Below are 25,716 nucleotides of genomic sequence, written 5' to 3' on the forward strand. Positions count from 1 at the left end.
CCCCACCTACTTAAGAGTATATATCAGATTTATAGGGAATCTACTTCCACTGCAAGACATGAGAACTCAACATCTGAAAACGCGAAAAAGATGAATGGCTCATGGGAATGACATGGAGGGCAGTGTCTGTCTTCCCAACTGACTTAGTGTCTGTTCCACGTTAGCTATCACGGCACCTCGGGACAGAGCACTCTGGAGCCAATGATGGGGTCAGAGGGGAAAGGGTGGGGTTAGGCCCCGAGACGGGCGCCCACGGCTGATGATGAGGGGAGGTCAGAGGGCAGGGGGTGCTACAAGGGGCACTTTGATGTCTACCCTCCCCCTTCTCAAAATCAGTGCCAGCGGGGGGGGAGAAAAGATGTTGGAGAGGAACATCAAAGGAGGCTGTATCTCTAAGGGAAGGCCCATTCCTGCTTTTTTTAATGGGCCTGATATGGGACTAAATAGAGACTAGGTAGGATTTCTCTAATGCCAGATGGGTGCAGCATGCCTTCACTGTGATGATAGCGTCTCTCTGCCTTAGTCCAGGTTTTGCCAGCTGCACAGAGACACACATACATACCTCTCTGATTCTCAATCCGATAATGGCCATGCTTCTTTGATACGATGACGGATTAACGTTGCCTGTCAGAATCAATCAGACATTTGAGTGTGGCGCATCCATTTGTGACGATGCAGTGTCCAATATTAAACAGTATCAACTATCAAATCCTTAATCTGCCTGTCTCCCCATTTGTATCCTCTCCTGTCTCCCAGAATACACCACTGTTATGGCTTTAGAGAAGCCATGGGGATACAGGGTTATCTCAGCAGATTTACCAAGCATGACGGTTAGGACAGCCCTGCCCAGGCTCTGACCCTGGGATGACACTATATTAATGACACATGCCCATACACTAGATGTCTGTACACCAGGATCACATTGGCTCCTGAAGGGCATGATGTTGATCATGTCATTCGGCTGACGTGTGTTAGCGCTGTCTGAACACACAGCATTGTGCAACAGGCTCATTGTTGGTCTTTGCAGTCCTGTTGTTGTGATGGTGGAATGTTCTAGGCTCAGACAGCTCCCCTCCCCAAGTCATTCCCAACCATGAAGAATTCCATCAATGTGAATCAGCCTTCACGGAAGGACTCCATACTGTTCTGTATTGTAAATGAACTTTCTTCAGACCAGCACTATTAAAGTCAATTATATAGAGAGTCGTTTAACTCCACGGTTTTCTCGTTAAAGTGAACCTCCGAAGCTAACAAAATAAGCACCCTCTCATACTTAGTGTTAAAAGGGCATGTGTTCATTCTCTGTGCGTGTGCTTGTTGGTGAGTTTGCTGTGTGTATTTAGGTGGAGGGTTATATGGTGGTCTGGTGCTTGGCACCTCCCTTCCATGACTTTTATTGCAGAGAATAAGAGAGACTGCATTAAACACACACACACACACACCACATACACACTCCACAACCCCCCCTCACTATCATCAACCTTAATACCCTGCCCTCACCCAGCGGCAGCTTGTGCCACCCCCCACCCTTACCACCACATCTGTAAGCAATCCCAGTTTGATGGAATGCACCCTAAACTATCTCCCCCTCCCTATCTCCTCTCTCTGCCTGTCCCTCCCTCTCCTCACCTCCCCACCTCTTCAACTGTCCCTCCCTCCTCTTCTCACCTCCCTACCTCTTCAACTGTCCCTCCCTCCTCTTCTCACCTCTACCGCTTCAACTGTCCCTCCCTCCTCTTCTCACCTCCCTACCTCTTCAACTGTCCCTCCCTCCTCTTCTCACCTCTCCACCTCTTCAACTGTCCCTCCCTCCTCTTCTCACCTCCCCGGCTCTTCAACTGTCCATCCCTCGTCACCCCACCCTCTTCTCACCTCCCCACCTCTTCAACTGTCCCTCCCTCCTCTTCTCACCTCCACTGTCCCTCCCTCCTCTTCTCACCTCTCTACCTCTTCAACTGTCCCTCCCTCCTCTTCTCACCTCTCTACCTCTTCAACTGTCCCTCCCTCCTCTTCTCACCTCCCCACCTCTTCAACTGTCCCTCCCTCCTCTTCTCACCTCCCCGCCTCTTCAACTGTCCCTCCCTCGTCACCCCACCCTCTTCTCACCTCCCTACCTCTTCAACTGTCCCTCCCTCCTCTTCTCACCTCCCCACCTCTTCAACTGTCCCTCCCTCCTCTTCTCACCTCCCCACCTCTTCAACTGTCCCTCCCTCCTCTTCTCACCTCCCCACCTCTTCAACTGTCCCTCCCTCCTCTTCTCACCTCCCCACCTCTCCAACTGTCCCTCCCTCCTCTTCTCACCTCCCCGTCCTCTTCAACTGTCCCTCCCTCCTCTTCTCACCTCCCCACCTCTTCAACTGTCCCTCCCTCGTCACCCCCTCCCCACCCTCTTCAACTCCCCTCCTACCTCTTCAACTGTCCCTCCCTCCTCTTCTCACCTCCCCACCTCTTCAACTGTCCCTCCCTCCTCTTCTCACCTCCCCGCCTCTTCAACTGTCCCTCCCTCGTCACCCCACCCTCTTCTCACCTCCCTACCCCTTCAATTGTCCCTCCCTCCTCTTCTCACCTCTCTACCGCTTCAACTGTCCCTCCCTACTTTTCTCACCTCCCCACCTGTCCCCCTCACCTCTCTCAACTTCCCTCCTCTTCTCATCTCCCCACCTCTCCAACTGTCCTTCCCTCCTCTTCTCACCTCCCCACCTCTCCAACTGTCCTTCCCTCCTCTTCTCACCTCCCCACCTCTTCAACTGTCCCTCCCTCCCTGTTCTCATCTCCCCACCTCTCCAACTGTCCCTTATCACCACTCCTCCTTCCGGCTCTCCCGACAGATCCAGCAGTGGGAGCAGAACCTGGAGAAGTTTAACATGGACCTGTTCAGGATGCGCTGTTACCTGGCCAGCCTGCAGGGGGGCGAGCTGCCCAACCCCAAGAGCCTGTTAGCTGCAGCCAGCCGGCCCTCCAAAACCGCCCTGGGACGCCTGGGTATCTTCTCTGTGTCCTCCTTCCACGCACTGGTGAGGCCCTTCATATGGCAAGGTTGAGGGGTAGGGCTGTCTCTCCAAATGATATAGAAAGTACTCTAGTTGACCAGAGTTCGTCGTTTAGAAGTCTGGTCTGGCGCGAAAGGTTTTCTACAGTAGCTAAAGATGTTCAGTTAAGGTGTAAACTCTCAAATTGCAGTAGGAGACTGTAGTTGAAGCAGGTTGATTGCTGTAAGTCTAGCCGCTGCGTTCGATCCTAGTACTGACGGTGTGTTATGTCGTCAGATCTGTTCCAGGGATGAGGCCACACTGAGGCGGCGCTCCATGTCCCTGAGCCAGAGATCACGTAACAAGAGAGGCCTCTTCTCCTCCCTCAAAGGTCTCGACAACTTCACCAAGAAGGGCCGCGACAAGAGGCCGTCTACAGACCAGGTACAGTACCTGAACACACACTGAACACACTGAACACACACACTGAACACACACACTGAACACACACACTGAACACACACACTGAACACACACACTGGCCCAGTCCATAACACTCCTGCGAGGAAATCAAATCATGACTTTCTCACAATTCTTGGAGAAAGTTCAAATGTGGCCCCGGGGGGCTTTTCCCCCCATCAATAAGATTTTGTTTATTAAACTCATATTTTTCTCTGAGTATTAAGTGCATAATCCACTCTTATGTAAACAGAGAGCATTTCAACCACAGGTACAGGGGGAGTAAATTCTCTCAGGTTAGTAATTACACTTCCACACAGGTTCATAATTTATTGATGTAGATTTCAGTCCACCCCCCTCTACCCTGAAGGTACTGCCCAGGAGAGTCATTACAGTAGGTGGTCTATTTTAAGACCAGGAAAAGACCTGGTTCCCATGATCAAGCCTATTAGGAAAATCCATGTATTTTAGATAATGGTGTGGTTCCTAGACCGAAGTAGGTGAATATTTTGAGGACACCACTACGATCTTTCCCTTGGTGTAATTCTTCTGTGAGGGAGGCTTCACTTTGTCGATTCATAAATGTTTCTCCTGCCGTGTCGTAGCTGTCACTGGAGCTGACTGACTGGTGTATCTGTGATTGTAGGGAACATAAAGCACCCATCTAAACTGTAGACACTGCTAACTTCCTGCCCCTGATTCTCCTTAGTCCTCTTCATAAGAGGCCATGTGTCCTTAATGCCAACAGCAGGGTCTTCCCTGCTCCTCCCAGTACGCTCCTCACCCCTCCCCCTCTGCGGGGGGCTACAGTATATGTGTGTGTGTGGTGTTATGATGTTGTTTAAGGTGTGTTTGGTAGCTCTAGCAGGTTAGCTAATGAGACCCAGTTTGGTTTCACAGCGCAGAAGGCCGAGGTGGCACACGGCTAGTTGAAGCAGTGATGTAGCATGAATTATTAAAAGCCATATGTGGTAAACTGCAGCCTGCTGTACCGAGCCCTGCAGCGACAAACAGATGGTTTGTGTAAGTCCACTAAATATTAAAACAGCTCCACGCTTTTTCACAGGTTTCCCTACTAAGCGTAGCTCTCCAGTTGGGATACTTTTCTGCTCCACTATGATGTTGATTCCCGTGTGGCTAATTGCTTCAAAGGGGTTGTAGAAGGATGACCCCAGGTACATTTGTTGTCTTGTGTGGGCAGGGCTGGGGGTAGTGTGGGCAGGGCTGTCCATACTACCCCCGGCCCTGTCCACACTACCCCCGGTCCCTACCCCCGCCCTGTCCACACTACCCCCCCTGTCCACACTGTCCATACTGTCCACCCCGGCCCTGCCCACACTACCCCCAGCCCTGTCCACACTACCCCCAGCCCTGTCCATACTACCCCCAGCCCTGTCCACACTACCCCGGCCCTGCCCAGCCCCGTCCACACTACCCCCGCCCCACACTACCCCGGCCCTGCCCACACTACCCCGGCCCTGCCCACACTACCCCCGGCCCTGCCCACACTACCCCCGGCCCTGCCCACACTACCGCCGGCCCTGCCCACACTACCCTCGGCCCTGCCCACACTACCCTCGGCCCTGCCCACACTACCCTCGGCCCTGTCCACACCACCCCCGGCCCTGTCCACACCACCCCCGGTCCTGTCCACACCACCCCCGGTCCTGTCCACACTACCCCCGGCCCTGCCCACACTACCCCGGCCTTGCCCACACTACCCCGGCCTTGCCCACACTACCCCGGCCTTGCCCACACTACCCCCGGCCCTGCCCACACTACCGCCGGCCCTGCCCACACTACCGCCGGACCTGCCCACACTACCGGACAGGGCTGGGGGTAGTGTGGGCAGGGCTGGCGTAGTGTGAGAATACGTTTCCCATCTTTCCTAGAGACTAGTAGAGCTTCTGTGGGACGCCATTGCTCATGACACGTGCTTATTACAGAGGGGTTTAGACAGCAGGCTGATCTTTAATGCCAAACTCGCTCACTCCTTTACTTTCTCTTTCTCATATCCTCTTTCCTTGGCTCTGTCCTCTCTCTTTCTCCACTTCTATACTATAAACATTAGTCACCTCCCACGTCACATTGAGTCATCTCCCTTGACTAAGCCCAAATCCAATTTACTCTGGTTGGTCATTCCAAAATCAGAACCTCTCCCTCAGCACAGGACAGGCCCTCTCCTCTCCTCTCCTCTCCTCTCCTCTCCTCTCCTCTCCTCTCCTCTCCTCTCCTCTCCTCTCCTCTCCTCTCCTCTCCTCTCCTCTCCTCTCCTCTCCTCTCCTCTCCTCTCCTCTCTCTGCTAGACAATAGGGTGTAGCTTTACGCTAGAAGCTACCTGACCAGGGTTTAGGTGCTGTAGTAGACAAGACCAAGGAGGTTTAAGATTTCTAGAAGGAGTTGGCTTTACAACAGTCAACCCGTGGTTTTACACCTACTATAACAGGGCCTGCTCGGTGCTGCATTCAGTATGGGTTAGGTAGACAGAGGTCAGTGGAGTACTGTATGTGTCACTACTACTGCTTTCTGTCTGGAGAGGCCATGTTCCTTTCTCATCCGAGTCTCATCTGTCGCGAGGCTGAGTGTTTAGGTTTAGCTGGGTTGAAGTACAGCAGAATAGTTATTGGTCATCCCTCTGAACCTGCAGACTCACCCTTCCTAGAGGGCTAACTACACAACTTTGACGACACATACTAGTCCCAGGAAAGATATTAAAGGCTTTTAAAATAGCCACACATTTGTAAACCCTTGCATTAATCAAGTGTGCAACGTGATGTGCAACATGGTTTAGATGAGAAGTTCCTGTATAATTTGAATTGCTATCCTAATTTTGTTTGTCTATATACTGTGGTATTTACGGTATTCTAAGAGATGCACTCACATGTGGAGGCTTTGAATGTGGATTTGTCCAAGTCCAATTGTAGTTGATACATGTGAATACAACACGTGTAGACTTCAACGTGAAATGCTTACTAAAGAGCCCTTCCCCAACCATGCAGAGTTACAAAGTACGACGAAAGCAAAAGTGACACAATAAATGAACAATAGCAAGGCTATATACAAGGACTACCGGCACCGAGTCAATGTCGAGGGGTACGAGGTAGCTGAGGTAATGTGTAAATGTAGGTAGGGGTAAAAATGACTAGGCAATCAGGATAGATAATGAACAGAGTATGGCGTGTGTGTTGGGTTGTCAGTGCAGTGTGTGAGTCGAGTCCAGTGAGTGTGCATAAGGGGGTAGAAGCTGTTCTGGAGCTTTTTGGTCACAGATTTTGCGATCCGGTACCGCTTGCCATGCAGTAGCAAAGAGAACGGTCTATGACTTGGGTGGCTGGAGTCTTTGACAATTTTTTAGGGCCTTCCTCTGACACCGCCTGGTATAGAAGTCCTGCATGGCTGGGACTGGGGCCGTACTCAATAACCTCTGTGGCGCGTTGCAGTCAGATGCCAAGAAGTTGCCATACCACACATTGATGCAGCCAGTCAAGATGCTCTCAATGGTGTAGACGTATAACTTTTGAAGGATCTGAAGGCCCATGCCTTTTCAGCCTCCTGAGGGGGAAGAGGCGTAGCCCCCGTTTGAGGGTTCGCGTGGCAGATGTCCTGCCTACCCTCACCACCTGGGGGAGGCCCGTCAGGAAGTCCAGGATCTAGTTGCAGAGGGAGGTGTTTAATCACAGGGTCCTTAGCTTAGTGATGAGCTTTGAGGGCACTATGGTGTTGAACACTGCGCTGTAGTCAATGAACAGCATTCTCACCGGTGTTCCTTTTGTCCAGGTGGGAAAGGGCAGTTGTGGAGTACAATAGAGATTGCGTCATCTGTGGATCTGTTGGGGTGGTATGTGTAAACAGAAAAGTTGCACATCTGATGTTGACAATGGATATTTTACTAATTTATACCCCCCTCCAGAGCTAGAGTAAAGGGTCTGGAGAGGGAGAGGTGTCCCACACCCTCCTCTCTGCCCTGGTGGGCGGTCTCTCCTTTCATCTCTTCTCCTGCCACACACGAGTCTTATTATCCTCGGTCCTGTTTCTGTATCTCCACACTGCTTATTACTGCCTTGTGCCTCTGCCCCATCCTCCATGGGGATGATATCAAAGCCCCGGGCCCTCACTGCTCACTTTTTAATTAGCTACATAATAACAGTGTGTGTGTCTGTGTAATACGTCTGCTGCTATGGGCCACTGCTGTTTTAATAGATGACTAAGGGGATTTTTTTACGAGTCAAGTCAAATGTGTGTTTCTTTTCGTTGCAGATCTTTGAAAGTGATGAAGGCGGACAGGCCTTCTGCCTCCCACACACTAGTTCTGAGGTGAGTCTGTTACCATTTTTTTATATGACCGCTTCATAAAATTGTATGACCCTTTTAAGAAATATGGACATCAAAATGTTAAAAGACAAAAAAAAAACTTTTTTGATGCCTGTTTCGGATTAGATACCAAACAAGTGTCAAACAATCTTATGGTTCATTGACTGATCGTCTACCGTCCAGATTTTCTAAGTGAGTGCATATGGCTGAAACATGCGTCTCAGCTTCATGGTTACGAATTACGATGACAAGCCGCGTGATGACTTCTCCCAGGTGTTGTCACAGGTCAGGGGTTAGGGGTCATGCCTGCATGTCGTGTCTCACGTAGGGTGTGATCAGGATGAAAGCTGAGATTCCTCTATTGCCATCTGCAGTGGTCTAACTCGACTGCCATTTCTGGACATCAAAAGGAGAAAAACCTGCACCCCAGTGGTTCTAAGGGGGAACATAAACCACAAGAAGAGATACTATACAAAGACAAGATCATAGAGCTCTAAAGTGAGTTATTTAACCTACCGGAACCAATTGGTCATCTTCAGCGCCTTACCCACGAGTAACCTTTAGACACCGTGTCCGATAGAAGCCCACGCTGACATTCTACCCCTCACTGTCTGAAGGCGTCAGCATGCCGGAGTTCGGCTGGTGCCTAGCCGAACCGAACGAGTGTGCTCGCATACTCCCTTCACCGTCCTGTTGTGTTCGTTTCATGTTAATTCATTCTGTGTTCCCGGTCCAAAATGACCGCCCCATTATAGCTGATATAGCTGATTATGAATCCATGATAATACATATATTATCAACTTAAGTTGATAAGTTTTGAACTTCTATTTGCTATTTATGGCCTGTAGGCCTCATTGACCTGAGCTCATACAACTAGTTTTTGAGTTAAAAAAAAAAAAGCATAATGTATGGATTATTTAGACTATAACATATTGCGCTATTTACCACTGACTACTGTGTGTCAAAGTTTAACAAGGACTCTCTCCTCCTCACCAGAGTCATGATCAAAGATATGATCAAGAGCCTCACATACAGTATATCGCTTGGTCATTGTGCTGCCACAGAATGAATTGTGAGCAAGGCCTCAATAAAGCTTTATGTACCAGAGCTGCAAGAAAATTTCTATATATTATTGAAACAATGCAGCAATTGTTTGTGAGAATGCCAAACAGGTGTGGTTCCCGTGGGGGAAAGATTCTATTGGGGAAAGGTTCCCGTGGGGGTTGCCATGGAAGCCAAGAAGGGGAGTGAGGTGTGTGTGTGTGTGAGGGGTGTGTGTGTGTTTGTGCTCAAACACACAAGCATGTGGGGGTCTGGAAGAGGAAGTGTTTCCATCTGATGAATGGACATGTGCCTGAACTCAATGTTCTACACTAATTGTAGTCTCACCCATTCATTTCTAATGACCGGTCATTTTTGACTGGGAACACCACAGGTGTACAGAAGTTAAATAAAACACCCAAAATGTAATGAAAATCATCAAAATGTATTATGTGTGTTCAGATGCCCTGTGTGGACAAAGTCATGGAATCTTATGACAGTCTGATTAAATTACCTACATTTTTCAGAGAGAACTTGTAAATCGGTTTTATTCGACTAGAACACAGCAGGAGGATTAAAAGACCTTCTCTTGAAAAACAAGAAAAAAGCGCCCAATAATAATGTTTGCCAATTTTTTGAGACGTCGTAGCTAGTATACACTTCCTCAAAATACTCCAAATGAATCTAAGACAACTCAAGAAATCTGTCATTCATTTTGTCGTTGTTTTGCCGGAGAGATCTTAGTCGCGCAATAAAAAAACATGTAAAAAAGGAATCGTCTCTCGTTGAATGCCAACGAAGACCTTAGTGAAGAATCCCCACCGAACTGTTTGGGATAGGAATTATGCAGACGCCTTAAGCAGCTGGGGTTAAACCTCCCGACTTGTTCTGGTGGTGTATTTAGAGGCTCCTCTTTACAACGTGAAGGTGATAATTCTAAAATATTGCGAGACTGTGCTGAGAAGCTCTATCAGTGTGGAAGTGGGGAGTGAATACCACAAATTCTCACAATCTGAGCGCTAACATAATGTAGATGCAACTGTAAACCCCCTCTGGTAACACACCGGTTGTCAGGCAATTCCAAATACTGTCTAGAATCCTCTCACACAGACAGCACTGTACCTCTGTTGTCTGTGGCTCTTCTGCACCCCTGTTCATCCATACAAAACAACTTGTCCTGAATGTGTTGGGATCTATGGGACAGATAGTTTGACATGCAAACGGGTGGTCTGGTCACAATGAACACACAGCGAGAGCAGTATATCTGTGCGGCAGCCCCCTCTGGACACAAAGCTCTGCATTGAGATGGAGTCAGAGAGTAGCGGACCAGGGTGAATGTGGCCGATGTTAAAACCATATAGCCACCTCTAACACCAAATGCTCCACCCAGCCACAGAGTAGGATGTGGCTGAAGAAGGGACAAAGGTGGCCTTTCTTCAGGACGAGCTTTCAATGTTGTTGGGAAAGTGTCACAATCTTTTACCTGTTTCCCCCTCCACCCGGAAGTTGGATGAGGGCACATCTTTCCCAGAGGCCATTTTTAATTTATGAAGAGATTAATGATCTAATGGCTCAGAGAAGAGACGAGCCAGCTTCATTGATTGTAGCCCCATTTGCGTTTCAACCTGTCTCTCTGTTCTCTATCCAGTCAACACGCTGTCTCCTGTTTGATGGCTTTGACTTGTTCTCTACCGTTTTTGGGTCTTTCTGGATCTTCATTTCAGCAATGGTTCTATTAATCAATCATCTCCAACTCCCATAACCCACTGAAGGATTAGGGGGGGGGTCTTTTATGAGATGGGCTTCTCCACAGCTGTCTCAACAGGGTGGTGATCTGTTGACATTGTTTAAACAGGCTAGGAAGGAATGCTGCATATCGGGGGGGAGCTTCAGCTTGTTGATGAGGGATATGGAGGGTTCTGACGGTGGCTGCCAGCGAACCCTCATCACCTGTATCCCTTAGGAATGAATGGCATCATGGTGCTCCTGTACAAATCTCTGGCTCTCCAGAGACTGTGACAGACCATGTCAGTCCTGTGAGATCCCCCTGACCCCCATTCCCCCACCATGCCCCTGTTCCACCTGTCACCGCCTCTATTCAACCAGCAGCTCTCTGACCTGTTGTACTGTAGTTGACCTCTCACCCCCTTCCTCTGCCGCTGTGCTGTTGCCGCCCCCATCCCTCCTTTTCTACCACACTTTGTTACCCGTAGGCATCCGCCACCTTACTGCATGTGAGGTCAGAGGTAAGGAAGTGCCGGTGATGTTAGCTTCTCCCTGCTTTCAAAAAAGCTTTTCGGCGAAGCAGAACATAACATTATGTTAGGTCAGCAACTAGTCACAGAAAGCATACAGTGATTTGAGGAGTCACAAAAAGCAAAGAGAGGAGTCACAAAAAGCAGAAATATTGATAAAATGAATCACTAACCTTTGATATTCTTCATCAGATGACACTCCCAGGACAACATGTTAAACAATACATGTATGTTTTGTTTGATCAAGTTCATATTTATATCCAAAAACCCCAGTTTACATTTGGCTTTGCCTCCAAAACATTCCGTGAATTTGCTCATAATAAACATTAATAAAATAAGTGTTATTCACAGATTTAAAGATATATTTCTCCTAAATGCAACCACTGTGTCAGATTTCAAAAAAGCTTTACGGAAAAAGCAAACCATGCAATAATCTGAGTACAGTCCCAGACGACATACACAACCCAAGAATATATCTGCCATGTTGGAGTCAACATAAGTCAGAAATAGCATTATAAATATTCACTTACCTTTGATGATCTTCATCAGAATGCACTCCCAGGAATAACCATTCCACAATAAATGTTTGATTTGTTCCATAAAGTCCATAATTTATGTCCAAATTTCTCCTTTTGTTAGGGCGTTTAGTAAACAAATCAAAACTCACGAGGCGCGGGCAAGTCTAGTGGAAATGTCGGACGAAAATTTTAAAAGTTATATTACTGGTCGTAGAAACAAATCAAACGATGTATAGAATCAATCTTTAGGATGTTTTTATCATAAATGTTCAATAATGTCCCAACCGGAGAATTAATTTGTCTGTAGAAAAGCAATGGAACGAGCGGTAACTTTTTAATGGTCTTGCGTTACAAGACTGAGGCTGCTGGCAGACCTCTGACTCATTCCCATCTCATTCAGCCCCCCTTCACAGTAGAAGCCTGAAACAACGTTCTAAAGACTGTTGACATCTAGTGGAAGCCTTAGGAAGTGCAAGATAACCCATATCCCACTGTATATTCAATAGGGGCTGAGTTGAAAACCTATAAACCTCAGATTTCCCACTTCCTGGTTGGATTTATTCTCAGGTTTTCGCCTGCCATATGAGTTCTGTTATACTCACAGACATCATTCAAACAGAGTGTTTTCTATCCAATACTACTAATAATATGCATATATTAGCATCTGGGACTGAGTAGGAGGCAGTTTACTCTGCGCACGCTTTTCATCCAAACACGAAAATGCTGCCCCCTATCCATAAGAAGTTAATACATTTCCTCTCGTTTAAAAAAAATGGTACATTTCAATGTTACACGAAGATTTGCCCGAGCTGTAGTATTTTTATGTTAGCCTGTTGCTAGAAGGTACTGTTCAGAGTTGAAAGTGTTTTGGAGTGGTGGTTAGCGCTGACATGAAGTGTCCATTACTCTTGATTCCATTTTAGAAGGTACCGGATGGTGGTTGGCTGCTAGAAATGATTTCCCCTCTTAAGTGAGGAAATACTGAAATATAGGTTTGGGTTTGCAAACAAACACACACACATTGAGGGCTGAGACTTGGCTTGGCCTGTGGAAAGTTGACCAGGCCATTACAACCCTGCCTGGGGCCATGAATGAGTGCACAGTCACTCGGCAGCTACTGGGCTTGAGGTGAAGAGGCAGACTGGTCACCAAGCGCCAACTGAACGTTTAGTTTCCAGTCACACCGTGTTAGATGGACAGACAGACAGGGTGGATGTTATGCAACCTTTGCCATGACAACCCGTTTTTCTCTCTGAATGTATAAACATGGCCTCATTAACCCACAGGAGAGGACAGAAAGTTGTAGAAGAACCAGCTCTCTGTTGCTTGTCTACCCAAAGGTTTGAGCAACACATTGGCCAAAACATTGGTAGGCTTTATGCTGGCAGTGTTCTGTCAGGTTATTCTTTCCAAGTGGACATGTTGTTGGAAAATTCAATGACTGTTTTCTTGTACATGTTTTTTTTCTAGCCACCTTGGTCATAAAGCCACTTTGTGTGTTTGTGTGTGTGTGTGAAATCCCCCAAAGTCCCCACAAGGATAGTTAAAAAAGGAAAATTGTCCCTTGTTGGGACCTGGGGATAAGGGCTATTTTCGTGTTCGGTTAGGGAAACTAGGATTTTGAATGGAACTCAATTTTAGGTCCCCACAAGGATAGTAAAACGTATGGTGTGAGTGTGACGCATGTTTATGCCCGACAAACATAGACCGAGTCCAAGAGACCTTAGTCTCCCAGTCAGGTCTCTGGGGGAGAATGTCTCCCAAGGTTTTCCTCTGTGACACACCAGCAGACAGACAGACAGACCGCATCCAGGAGCCACACACATCACTCTGTTGGCTCTCCGAGTGGCAGACCTCCACCTCTCTCCTCCAGACCTTTACCATAGCAACTGGAAATGTCTATCTCCTTTTGACTTTTGAAACATGTTTGAGTGGTTCTTCGCGATGTGGAGCCTGTATAGCAGCTGTGGTCTGTGGTGTTACTGTGGCGTCGCCCACAATCTCTCTCCCTTCAGAGACATGGAGTCGCAACCAAAAGCCAAATACTGCAGCTTCTGCGGCCCAGTGGCAGGACACAACCCAGCATTAATGCTAACCCCAACCTCCTTGTTAATGTGGATAGGGAATAATTGGCCTAAGGGCCTCAGATGGTCTCCTGGAAAGAGCCTGGAAAGGCAGCCATTAATCCGTCACTAAACATGAAATCATCTGGATGGCACTTAGAACTAAATGGGGCTATTATTATCATGATGATGCTAAGTCTTTTTGTAGATCTGTGCAGATGTCGCCCGTCTAGACACGTTCCTCGCAAACTCTGCCAATAGCCCCCTGTAATCAATCCTCTTGTGTACACCATCATTATGATGGTTATTATATGAAACGACTCCACCCTTCGATGTCTAAATGGCTAATTGCATGACATCTCTGCACTGAACTTTGAGCCACTGCCAGTTTCTGCATCGGTTTAATGGAAACCTATTGATCTGTCCGCTGACTGTTGATCTCTCTCGCCCTCTCTCTCGCCATCTTGCCCTCTCTCTCTCTCGCCATCTTGCCCTCTCTCTCTCTCGCCATCTTGCCCTCTCTCTCTCTCGCCATCTTGCCCTCTCTCTCTCTCGCCATCTTGCCCTCTCTCTCTCTCTCCATCTCTCTCTATCTTGCCCTCTCTCTCTCGCCATCTTGCCCTCTCTCTCTCTCTCTCTCTCGCCATCTTGCCCTCTCTCTCGCCATCTTGCTCTCTCTCTCTCTCTCGCTTCTCGCCTCTCTCTCTCTCACTCGCCATCTTGCCCTCTCTCTCTCTCTCGCCATCTTGCCCTCTCTCTCTCTCTTGCCATCTTGCCCTCTCTCTCTCTCTCGCCATCTCTGCCCTCTCTCTCTCTCGCCATCTCACCCTCTCTCTATCTCTCTCGCCATCTTGCCCTCTCTCTCTCTCTCTCGCCATCTCGCCCTCTCTCTATCTCGCCCTCTTCTCGCCCTTGCTCTCTCTCTCGCCATCTTCTCCTCTCTCTCTCCGCTCTCTCTCTCACCATCTCGCTCTCTCTCTTGCCCTCTCTCTCGCCATCTTGCCCTCTCTCGCCATCTCTCTTCTCTCTCTCGCTCTCGCCTCTCTCCCTCTCTCTCTCTCTCGCCTCTCTCGCCCTCTCTCTCTCGCCCTCTCTCTCGCCATCTCTCTCTCTCTCTCTCTCTCCCCTCTCTTGCCCTCTCTCTCTCGCCATCTTGCTCTCTCTTCGCCATCTCTCTCTCTCGCTCGCCTCTCTCTATCTCGCCCTCTCTCTCGCCCTCTCTCTCGCCATCTTGCCCTCTCTCTCGCCCTCTCTCTATCTTGCTCTCTCTCTCTCGCCATTTTGCCCTCTCTCTCTCTCTCTCTCTCGCCCTCTCTCTCTCACCATCTCGCCCTCTCTCTTGCCCTCTCTCTCGCCGTCTCGCCCTCTCTCGCCATCTCGCCCTCTCTCTCTCGCCCTCTCTCTCGCCCTCTCTCTCTCGCCCTCTCTCTCTCTCTCTCGCCATCTCTCGCCCTCTCTCTCTCGCCTCTCTCTCGCCCTCTCTCGCTTCTCTCTCTCTCTCCTCTCTCTCTCTCTCTGCCTCTCTCTCTCTCTGCCTCTCTCTCTCTCTTCGCCATCTTGCCCTCTCTCTCTCTCGCCCTCTCTCTCTCTCTCTCTTTCATTTTCTCTCTCTCTCTCTCTTGCCCTCTCTCTCTCTCTCGCCCTCTCTCTCTCTCTCTCCCCTCTCTCGCCATCTTCTCCTCTCTCTCTCTCTCGCCATCTCGCCCTCTCTCTCTCGCCATCTCGCCCTCTCTCTCTCGCCATCTCGCCTCTCTCTCTCGCCATCTCGCCCTCTCTCTCGCCATCTCGCTCTCTCTCCATCTCTCTCTCTCTCGCTCTCTCGCCCTCTCTTTCTCTCTCTCTCTCGCCATCTCCCTCTCTCTCTCTCTCGCCCTCTCTCTCTCGCCATCTCTCTCTCTCGCCATCTCGCCCTCTCTCTCTCTCGCCCTCTCTCTCTCTCGCCCTCTCTCTCTCTCGCCCTCTCTCTCTCTCTCGCCCTCTCTCTCGCCATCTCTCTCTCTTCTCTCTCTCGCCCTCTCTCTCCCTCTCCTCGCCCTCTCTCGCTCTCTCTCGCTCTCTCTCTCGCCCTCTCTCTCTTCTCTTTCTCTCTCTCTCTCGCCATCTCCCTCTCTCTCTCTCGCCATCTCGCCTCTCTCTCTCTCTCTCTCGCCCTCTCTCTCTCGCCCTCTCTCTCTCTCTCGCCCTCTCTCTCTCTCTCTCGCCCTCTCTCTCTCTATTCGCCCTCTCTCGCCCTCTCTCTCTCGCCATCTCTCTTTCTCTCTGCCATCTCTCTCTCTCTCTCTTCCCTCTCTCTCTCGCCATCTCTCTCTCTCGTCATCTCGCCCTCTCTCTCGCTCTCGCCATCTCTCTCTCGCCATCTCGCCCTCTCTCTCTCTCCATCTCGCCCTCTCTTCTCTCTCGCCCTCTCTCTCTTTCTCTCTCGCTCTCTCTCTCTCTCTCTCGCCCTCTCCATCTCTCTCTCTCTCTCGCTCTCTCGCCCTCTCTCCTCTCGCCCTCTCTCTCTCTCTCTCTCTGCCATCTCTCTCTCTCTCTCTCGCCCTCTCTCTCTCGCCTCTCCCTCTCTCTCCCTCTCTCCCTCTCTCTCTCGCCTCTCTCTCTCGCCCTCTCTCTCTCTCTCGCCCTCTCTCTCTCTCTCGCCCTCTCTCTCTCGCCCTCTCTCTCTCTCTCGCCTCTCTCTCTCTCTCTCGCTCTCTCTCTCTCGCCCTCTCTCTCTCTCTCTCTCTCTCTCGCTCTCTCTCTCTCTCGCCCTCTCTCTCTCTCTCTCTCTCGCCCTCTCTCTCTCTCTCGCCCTCTCTCTCTCTCGCCCTCTCTCTCTCTTCTCTCTCTCCTCTCTCTCTCTCTCGCCCTCTCTCTCTCTCTCTCTCTCTCTCTCTCTCTCTCTCTCTCTCTCGCTCTCTCTCTCTCTCTCCTCTCGCCCTCTCTCTCTCTCGCCCTCTCTTTCTCTCTTGTCCCTCTCTCTCTCTCTCGCCCTCTCTCTCTCTCGCCCTCTCTCTCGCCCTCTCTTCTCCCTCTCTCTCTCTCCCTCTCTCTCTCTCTCTCTCGCCCCTCTCTCTCGCCCTCTCTCTCTCTCGCCCTCTCTCTCGCCCTCTCTCTCACCCTCTCTTTCTCTCTCGCCATCTCTCTCTCGCCCTCTCTCTCTCTCGCCCTCTCTCTCTCTCTCGCCATCTCGCCCTCTCTCTCTCTCTCGCCCTCTCTCTCTCGCCATCTCGCCCTCTCTCTCTCTCGCCATCTCGCCCTCTATCTCACCTTCTCTCTCTCCCGCCATCTCTCTACTTTCAGAGACTGGACAGCTTGGCCAACCACTACTCTCTGGCTCCCCCCGAGGGTGGCCTTTGGGAGAGCAGTGGAGAAACACTGACCTGTGTGTACATGCCCGACAGCCACGCCATCCAAGTGCCTATGAGACGAGACCATACAGTGGCTGATGTCGTCTCCCTAGCCTGCAAGGTGAGAGTCACAGAGAAGGGATTGTTAAGATGTTCACGTTCCCAAAACTAAGCCCTGTGAGTGTTAATATTATGGCAGATCAATGTTTGATTTGAACAGAGGCACTTAAGAGAGAAGCTTTTACTTTAGGTTATGCCTTGCTTTTATTGACCCTGCTTTTATTTATTTTTTAAACGACACTCTGTCAATGTAATCATGTTAAAAGCTCCAATCTGTGAGTATTTTGACCAACCCACGGTCTGCTGCCGTTTGTGACACACTCATGTATTTATTTATTGTTATGCCCATTGTAGAGCTCTGGCTTGTACAGTAGACAGTTCCAGATGTTTACTGTCTCTGTCTCATTGTCTGGCCGTCTCTGTCTCATTGTCTGGCCGACTCTGTCTCATTGTCTGGCCGTCTCTGTCTCATTGTCTGGCCGTCTCTGTCTCATTGTCTGGCCGTCACTGACTCATTGTCTGTCCGTCTCTGTCTCATTGTCTGTCCGTCTCTGTCTCATTGTCTGGCCGTCTCTGTCTCATTGTCTGGCCGTCTCTGTCTCATTGTCTGTCCGTCTCTGTCTCATTGTCTGGCCGTCACTGACTCATTGTCTGTCCGTCTCTGTCTCATTGTCTGTCCGTCTCTGTCTCATTGTCTGGCCGTCTCTGTCTCATTGTCTGGCCGTCTCTGTCTCATTGTCTGGCCGTCTCATTGTCTGTCTGGCCGTCCTTCTCATTGGCCGTCCGTCTCATTGTCCGTCTGTCTCCCGACCCACACACACTGCACTCTCTGACCTGTGTGTTGGCACATGTGACACACACTCACCTGCCCTCCCTCTGTCTCTCAGGTGTGTGAAAGAGTGGATGGCTAGCTAGTTCATTCTCACCCACACTTCTTGTGCCGGGACGATACCAGGATCGCGATACTTGTTAGTATCATGGCAAGGAGACACAAAGACGATTTTTAACTTCTTTAGGAAAACAGCCCTATTGTTGGAAATAAACAATGTCATCCGAACGATATCATAACCACCATTGATAAGAGACAGTACTGTGCATCTGTATTCATTGACCTGGCTAAGGCTTTCAACTCTGTCAATCACAACATTCTTATCGGCAGACTCAACAGCCTTGGTTTTTCAAATGACTGCCTCGCTTGGTTCACCAACTACTTCTCTGATAGAGTTCAGTATTTCAATTCGGAGGGCCTGTTGTCCGGGGCTCTCTCAGTCTCTATGGGGGTACCTCTAGCAGTCTCTATGGGGTTGCCACAGGGTTCAATTCTCGGCCGGACTCTTTTCTCTGTATACATCAATGATGTAGCTCTCGCTGCTGGTGATTCTTTGATCCACCTCTACACAGCCGACACCATTCTGTATACATCTGGCCTTTCTTTGGACACTGTGTTAACTAACCTCCAGATGAGCTTCAATGCCATACAACTCTCCTTCTGTGGCCTCCAACTGCTCTTAAATGCAAGTAAAACTAAATGCATGCTCTTCAACCGATTGCTGCCCGCCCCTCCCCGTCCGTCCAGCATCACAACTCTGGTCGGTTCTGACTTAGAATATGTGGACAACTTCAAATACCTAGGTGTCTGGCTAGACTGTAAACTCTCCTTCCAGACTCACATTAAACATCTCCAATCCAAAATGTAATCTAGAATCGGCTTCCTATTTCGCAACAAAGCCTCCTTCACTCATGCTGCCAAACATACCCTCGTAAAACTGACCATCCTACCGATCCTCGACTTTGCCGATGTCATTTACAAAATAGCCTCCAACACTCTACTCAGCAAATTGGATGCAGTCTATCACAGTGCCATCGGTTTTGTCACCAAAGCCCCATATACTACCCACCACTGCGACCTGTATGATCTCGTTGGCTGGCCCTCGCTTCATACTCGTCACCAAACCCACTGGCTCCAGGTCATCTACAAGCGTCTGCTAGGTAAAGCCCCGCCTTATCTCAGCTCACTGGTCACCATAGCAGCACCCACCCGTAGCACGAGCTCCAGCAGGTATATCTCACTGGTCCTCCCCAAATCTAATTCTTCCTTTGACCGCCTCTCCTTCCAGTTCTCTGCTGCCAATGACTGGAACGAACTGCAAAAATCTCTGAAGCTGGAGTCTCTTACCTCCCTCACTAGCTTTAATCACCAGCTGTCAGAGCAGCTCACAGATCACTGCATCTGTACATGGCTCATCTGTAAATAGCCCATTCAATCTACCTCATCCCCATACTGTATTTATTTATTTATCTTGCTCCTTTGCACCCCAGTATCTCAACTTGCACATTCATCTTCTGCACATCCTACCATTCCAGTGTTTAATTGCTATATTGTAATTACTTGCCCTATTACTTGGCCTACTTATTGCCTTGCTTCTCTTATCCTAACTCATTTTCACATGCTGAATATAGATTTTTCTACTGTATTATGGATTGTATGTTTGTTTATTCCATGTGTAACTCTGTGTTGTTGTATGTGTTGAACTGCTTTGCTTTATCTTGACCAGGTCGCAGTTGCAAATGAGAACTTGTTCTTAACTAGCCTACCTGGTTAAATAAAGGTGAAATAAAAAATAAATCCAGAGTCACATTTGTTTTCCAAGCTAAAGCACGCAATATTTATACAGCAGGTTTTTAAAGGACCGTGTTTTCATTTTTGCCATTTTGCGACGCTGGTATTGTCACAGCCCTACACACAGCACAGACACATGTACACACACACACTTTAATAATTCCACAGGTCATACTCGATGCCACTTCATCTTAATCACCTCGGAGCTGTAGTGAAGACATCCCATGTCACATGATACAACAGCACAGAAATAACCAAATGTCTTTTTTGTTGAGACCAGGTATCTGGCCTAGACTTGTTGTATTTGCTGGGTATTGCTGCATTCAGGGCGTTTGACAGTGTTTTCCTGTCACAGTTGAATCAGCTGGACCCTAGCCTGCACTGCCTCAGACTACACAGATGCTTGGCCCAGAACGTAGAGGTCCGCACCCCTGCACCGGGCGAACTACTACACGACCTGGTGAGATAACACACTATTCAGCATAATACTTCCCTGGAAATGCATAGAACACTAACGTTGTTTAAGTTGTGTTTAACATCACTGGTTGACGTGTGGAGTTGTGGTTTCTAAGCTGAGTTGTCCCTCTTTTGTGCAGTTGTATGACGAGCTTGAAGTGTTCCTGCTGAATGTGTTCACCCTGCAGATGACCAGACCTGCCTGCACTGGGGACTTTGGTGAGTGTTTTTGTTCTCTAGCAGACAGGGAACCGTATGTGTGTCATTGCCACAGACATCCTATAAATAATTGGCAGTATGTAATTATTATGGTCATTGCACCCTGCGAACCATCGTTCTTCTCTCTTCTCTCGTCTCTGTTGTCAGGCTTTGCTGTGACAGGCCACATAGACGGACAGAGGAACAGCCGCGTCTTTGTCAGTGAGGTGCTGTCTGATGGACTGGCCTTTAGTGAAGGTATGTTCACTTGACTTTGACTTCAACATGATTCATATTGAAGTGTTCATGCGTATCTCGATGGTACTGTGTAAATATAGTGTGGCCTTATTTCTTCCTGTGTTTGTTTTGTGTTCGTTCCTCTCCCAGGGCTGAGACCAGATGATGAGATTGTGGTTCTGAACGGTCGAGGCGTGTCCACTCTGGACCTGGGTCTGATCCAGATGTTGTTTTCAGAGCAGACCCTCCAGCTGACCCTCAGACGGGAAGCCGCGTCCACCTCACCCCAAAACTCTGGTCCCTCGACCCCGACCCCACTTCCCAACCAATCACAGCTGCTGCAGGACTTTCTGGACACACACCACCGCGCCAAGTCCACCACAGGTGAGAAGGCCTACATACATACATACATACATACATACATACATACATACATACATACATACACACACACACACACACACACACACACACACACACACACACACACACACACACACACACACACACACACACACACACACACACACACACACACACATACAGTTTTGTTTTTAGTTTTGGCAAGTCGGTTAGGACATCTACTTTGTGCACGACGCAAGTCATTTTTCCAATAATTGTTTACAGACAGAGTGTTTAACTTATAATTTACTGTATCACAATTCCAGTGGGTCAGAAGTTTACATAAACTAAGTTGACTGTGACTTTAAACAGCTTGAAAAATTCCAGAAAATGATGTCATGGCTTTAGAAGCTTCTGATAGGCTAATTGCCATAATTTGAGTCAATTGGAGGTGTACCCGTGGATGTATTTCAAGGCCTACCTTCAAACTCAGTGCCTCTTTGCTTGACATCATGGGAAAATCAAAGGAAATCAGCCAAGACCTCAGAAAAAAAATTGAAGACCTCCACAAGTCTGGTTCTTCCTTAGGAGCAATTTACAAACGCCTGAAGGTACCACGTTTATCTGTACAAACAATAGTACGCAAGTATAAACACCATCGGACCACGCAGCCATCATACCGCTCAGGAAGGAGACGCGTTCTGTCTCCTAGAGATGAATGTACTTTGGTGCGAAAAGTGCAAATGAATCCCAGAACAACAGCAAAGGACCCTGTGAATATTCTGGAGGAAACAGGTACAAAAATATCTATATCCACAGTAAAATGAGTTCTGTATTGACATAGCCTGAAAGGCCGCTCAGCAAGAAAGAAGCCACTGCTCCACCATAAAAAAGCCAGGCTACGGTTTGCAACTGCACACAGGGACAAAGATCATACTTTTTGGGAGAAACTTCACAAAATAGATGGCATCATGAGGGAGGAAAATGATGTGGATATATTGAAGCAACATCTCAAGACATCAGTCAGGAAGTTAAAGCTTGGTCGCAAATGGGTCTTCCAAATGGACAATGACCCCAAGCATACTTCCAAAGTTGTGTCAAAATGGCTTAAGGTCAACAAAGTCAATGTATTGGAGTGGCCATCACAAAGCCCTGACCTCGATCCTATAGAAAATCTGTGGGCAGAACTGAAAAAGCGTGTGCGAGCAAGGAGGCCTACAAACCTGACTCAGTTACACCAGCTCTGTCAGGAGGAATGGGCCAAAATTCACCTAACTTATTGTGGGAAGCTTGTGGAAGGCTACCCAAAACATGTGACCCAAGTTAAACAATTGAAAGGCGATGCTACCATATACTAATTGAGTATATGTAAACTTCTGACCCACTGGGAATGTGATGAAATAAATCAAAGCTGAAATAAATAATTCTCTCTACTATTATTCTAACATGTCACATTCTTAAACTAAAGTGGTGATCCTAGCTAACCTAAGACGGGGCATTTTTACTAGTATTAAATGTCAGGAATTGTGAAAAACTAAGTTGACATGTATTTGGATAAGGTGTATGTAAACCTCCGACTTCAACTGTGCGTACCCAATCACTAACACACACACCCAGTACCCTGTCTTTGCCAAAAGGCTGGTATGCATCACTTCGCAGGTCTTAACACAGTTACTAGAACTGGTATCAATTGTGTGATGGAGCTCAGCATCAGTTGGTGTACTGTACACCAACAATCACAGTAGACAGACAGACTGATAATGCATTGATGTTGACCTTGGCTTAGTATTGTATACGGCATCTACTGTTCATTGAGTGCAGTAAACATACTGCAAGTGTTCCTGGCTGTGGCAGGTGGCCGGTGAGAGAGAGTCAGGGTCATACTTCCACAGAATTGCTTCTACTTGGCAGCTACTGTGTGGGAGGACTGAGCCTACTGTCAGCATATGTGGGTGCCACCAACACGTTCTCTGGAAACAGTCTATCGGCAAGCTGTTGCCCTGCCTTGCTTTTCTCCACCAGTGTGATATCATAATTGAAATGATGCCAGAATATCAGAAAAATGCTGATGGGTTCTGTGGAATTTTTTTTGGGGTATGAAATTACCATACCATGTTTTTTATTTTATTTTTTACCTTTATTTTAGCAGGAAGTCACCATTGAGACCAGTGTCTCTTTTTCAAGATAGCCCTCCAGTGGGGGCTGTTGAGGGGAGGATGGCCCATAATAATGGCTGGAATGGTGTCAATGGAATGGTATCAAACACATCACAGATGAGGTTTGCATGTGGTTGATATCATTCCATTGACTCCATTCCAGCCATTATTAGTAGCCGTCCTCCTCTCAACAGCCTCCACTGGAGCCATGTACAGTGGCAAGAAAAAGTATGTGAACCCTTTGGAGTTACCTGGATTTCTGCATAAATTAGTCATAAAATTTGATCTGATCTTCATCTAAGTCACAACAATAGACAAACACAGTCTGCTTTAACTAATAACACACAGACAATTATATGTTCTCATGTCTTTATTGAACACACCATGTAAACATTCACAGTGCAGGGCGGGAAAAGGATGTGAACCCTTGGATTTAATAACTGGTTGACCCTCCTTTGGCAGCAATAACCTCAACCAAACGTTTTCTGTGGTTGCGGATCAGACCTGCACAACGGTCAGGAGGAATTTTGGACCATTCATCTTTACAAAATTGTTTCAGATCAGCAATATTCTTGGGATGTCTGGTGTGAACCGCTCTCGAGGTCATACCACAGCATTTTAAATCGGGTTGAGGTCAGGACTCTGACTGGGCCACTCCAGAAGGCGTATTTTCTTCTGTTGAAGCCATTCTGTTGTTGATTTACTTCTGTGTTTGGGTCATTGTCCTGTTGCATCACTCAACTTCTGTTGAGCTTCAATTGGCAGACAGATAGCCTAACATGCTTCTGCAAAATGTCTTGATAAACTTGGGAATTCATTTTTCTGTCCATGAAAGCCAGCTGTCCAGGCCCTGAGGCAGCAAAGCAGCCCCAAACCATGTTGCTCCCTCCACCATAGTTTTCAGTCGGGATGAGGTTTTGATGTTAGTGTGATGTGCCTTTTTTTCTCCACACATAGTGTTGTTGTGTTCCTTCCAAGTAACTCAACTTTAGTTTAATCTGTCCACAGAATATTTTACCAGAAGCTCTGTGGAACATACAGGTGCTCTTTTGCGAACTTCAGACGTGTAGCAATGGGTTTTTTTGGACAGCAGTGGCTTTTTCCGTGGTGTCCTCCCATGAACACCATTCTTGTTTAGTGTTTTACGTATCGTAGACTCAACAGAGATGTTGGCATGTTTCAGAGATTTCTGTAAGTCTTTAGCTGACACTCTAGGATTGTTCTTAACCTCATTGAGTTTTCTGCGCTGTGCTCTTGCAGTCATCTTTGCAGGACGGCCACTCCTAGGGAGAGTAGCAACAGTGCTGAACATTCTACATTTATAGACATCAAGGCTTTTAGAGATACTGTTGTAACCCTTTCCAGCTTTATGCAAGTCAACAATTCTTAATATTAGGTCTTCTGAGATCTCCTTTGTTTGAGGCATAGTTCACACCAGGCAATGCTTCTTGTGAATAGCAAACTCACATTTTGTGAGTGTTTTTTTATAGGGCAAGGCAGCTCTAACCAACATCTCTAATCTCTTCTCATTGATTGGACTCCAGGTTAGCTGATTCCTGACTCCAATTAGCTTTTGGAAGTGGTTCACAAACTTTTTCCAACCTACACTGTGAATGTATAAATGATGTATTCAATATAGACAAGAAAAATACAGTAATATATGTGTGTTATTAGTTTAAGCACACTGTGTCTATTGTGACTAAGTTGAAGATCAGATCACGTTTTATGACCAATTGATGCAGAAATCCAGGTAATTCCAAAGGGTTCACATACTTTTTCTTGCCACTGTATATACAAATTCATAGGACAAAAAAAACGAATACGATATAAAATGAGTAAAATACAGCAGGACACATATCGCACAGACAAACATAAACATACACAAAACACAATCAACTAAAACAAACACATTTTAAACATTATAATAAAAAGAAACAAATCAATCATTTAACAAAGGATTTGGTTGACATTTCTCTCACACTCTCTCACCCTCACACACAGTCCTCCCTACGTCTGCTTATGTCTGCAGAGCTGCGGACTTAGATGATCTTTTTGTCACTTACGCCCAGCGAATGAACCACAGACTTCCCGCTTTGAGAGTCAAATACTTCCTCAAAGCCCATCAGCCCTATTGGCCCTTCAGAGTCAAGGGGACCGAAGTGAGCAGCAAAAAGGTGTGGAAGGCTTGGAACACGTGTGTTCAGGGGAGAGGGGCAGTGTTGTGATAAGGTGGAGTATTACTGAAGGTCTCTGTATTGAAGGCGGGACTGACACGGTGAGGCAGTGTTCTGGAGTAAAGCCTACCTCCTATGCAGCCAGCTGGGACAGTCACAGTTGGATGAGCATGCTTTGGTCTTTTTTAAATTGCACAACATTTCACTTCTCTGGTTGGCGATACTTTCAAAGGTAAGGGTATCATAGTAAATGGGCATGTTTTTTTGCCACTCATCTATATATGTAAGTGCCTGTTATAGACTGGAAATGAAGTTTGTGTCATTTATTTTGCTGTTGATGCTTCAGTCTATAGTCTTTCTTACACTGAGTGGACAAAAAAAGGAGGAACACCGTCCTAATATTGAGTTGCACTCAGAACAGTCTCAATTCGTCGGGTCATGGACTCTACACGGTGTCAAGCGTTCCACAGGGATACTGGCCCATGTTGACTCCAATGCTTCCCACGGTTGTGTCAAGTTGGCTGGATTTCC

At 47.8% G+C, this 25,716-nt stretch overlaps 1 protein-coding gene across 3 annotated transcripts in view; it reads left to right on the forward strand.

Annotated features, from left to right (window-relative positions):
- Window positions 1-25,716, forward strand: part of LOC135526000 (rho guanine nucleotide exchange factor TIAM2-like) — a 106,696-nt gene that overhangs the window by 44,496 nt on the left and 36,484 nt on the right. For all 3 annotated transcript variants that reach the window (XM_064954003.1, XM_064954002.1, XM_064954004.1), the window contains 8 exons: window positions 2,829-3,014; window positions 3,267-3,413; window positions 7,686-7,742; window positions 16,896-17,063; window positions 19,978-20,082; window positions 20,219-20,297; window positions 20,445-20,534; window positions 20,664-20,897. In XM_064954003.1, coding sequence (XP_064810075.1) covers window positions 2,829-3,014; window positions 3,267-3,413; window positions 7,686-7,742; window positions 16,896-17,063; window positions 19,978-20,082; window positions 20,219-20,297; window positions 20,445-20,534; window positions 20,664-20,897 — 1,066 coding nt within the window. The remainder of the gene's footprint in view (window positions 1-2,828; window positions 3,015-3,266; window positions 3,414-7,685; window positions 7,743-16,895; window positions 17,064-19,977; window positions 20,083-20,218; window positions 20,298-20,444; window positions 20,535-20,663; window positions 20,898-25,716) is intronic.

This window comes from Oncorhynchus masou, chromosome 32 (genome assembly GCF_036934945.1).
Source record: "Oncorhynchus masou masou isolate Uvic2021 chromosome 32, UVic_Omas_1.1, whole genome shotgun sequence".
Classification (NCBI taxonomy): Eukaryota; Metazoa; Chordata; class Actinopteri; order Salmoniformes; family Salmonidae; genus Oncorhynchus; species Oncorhynchus masou.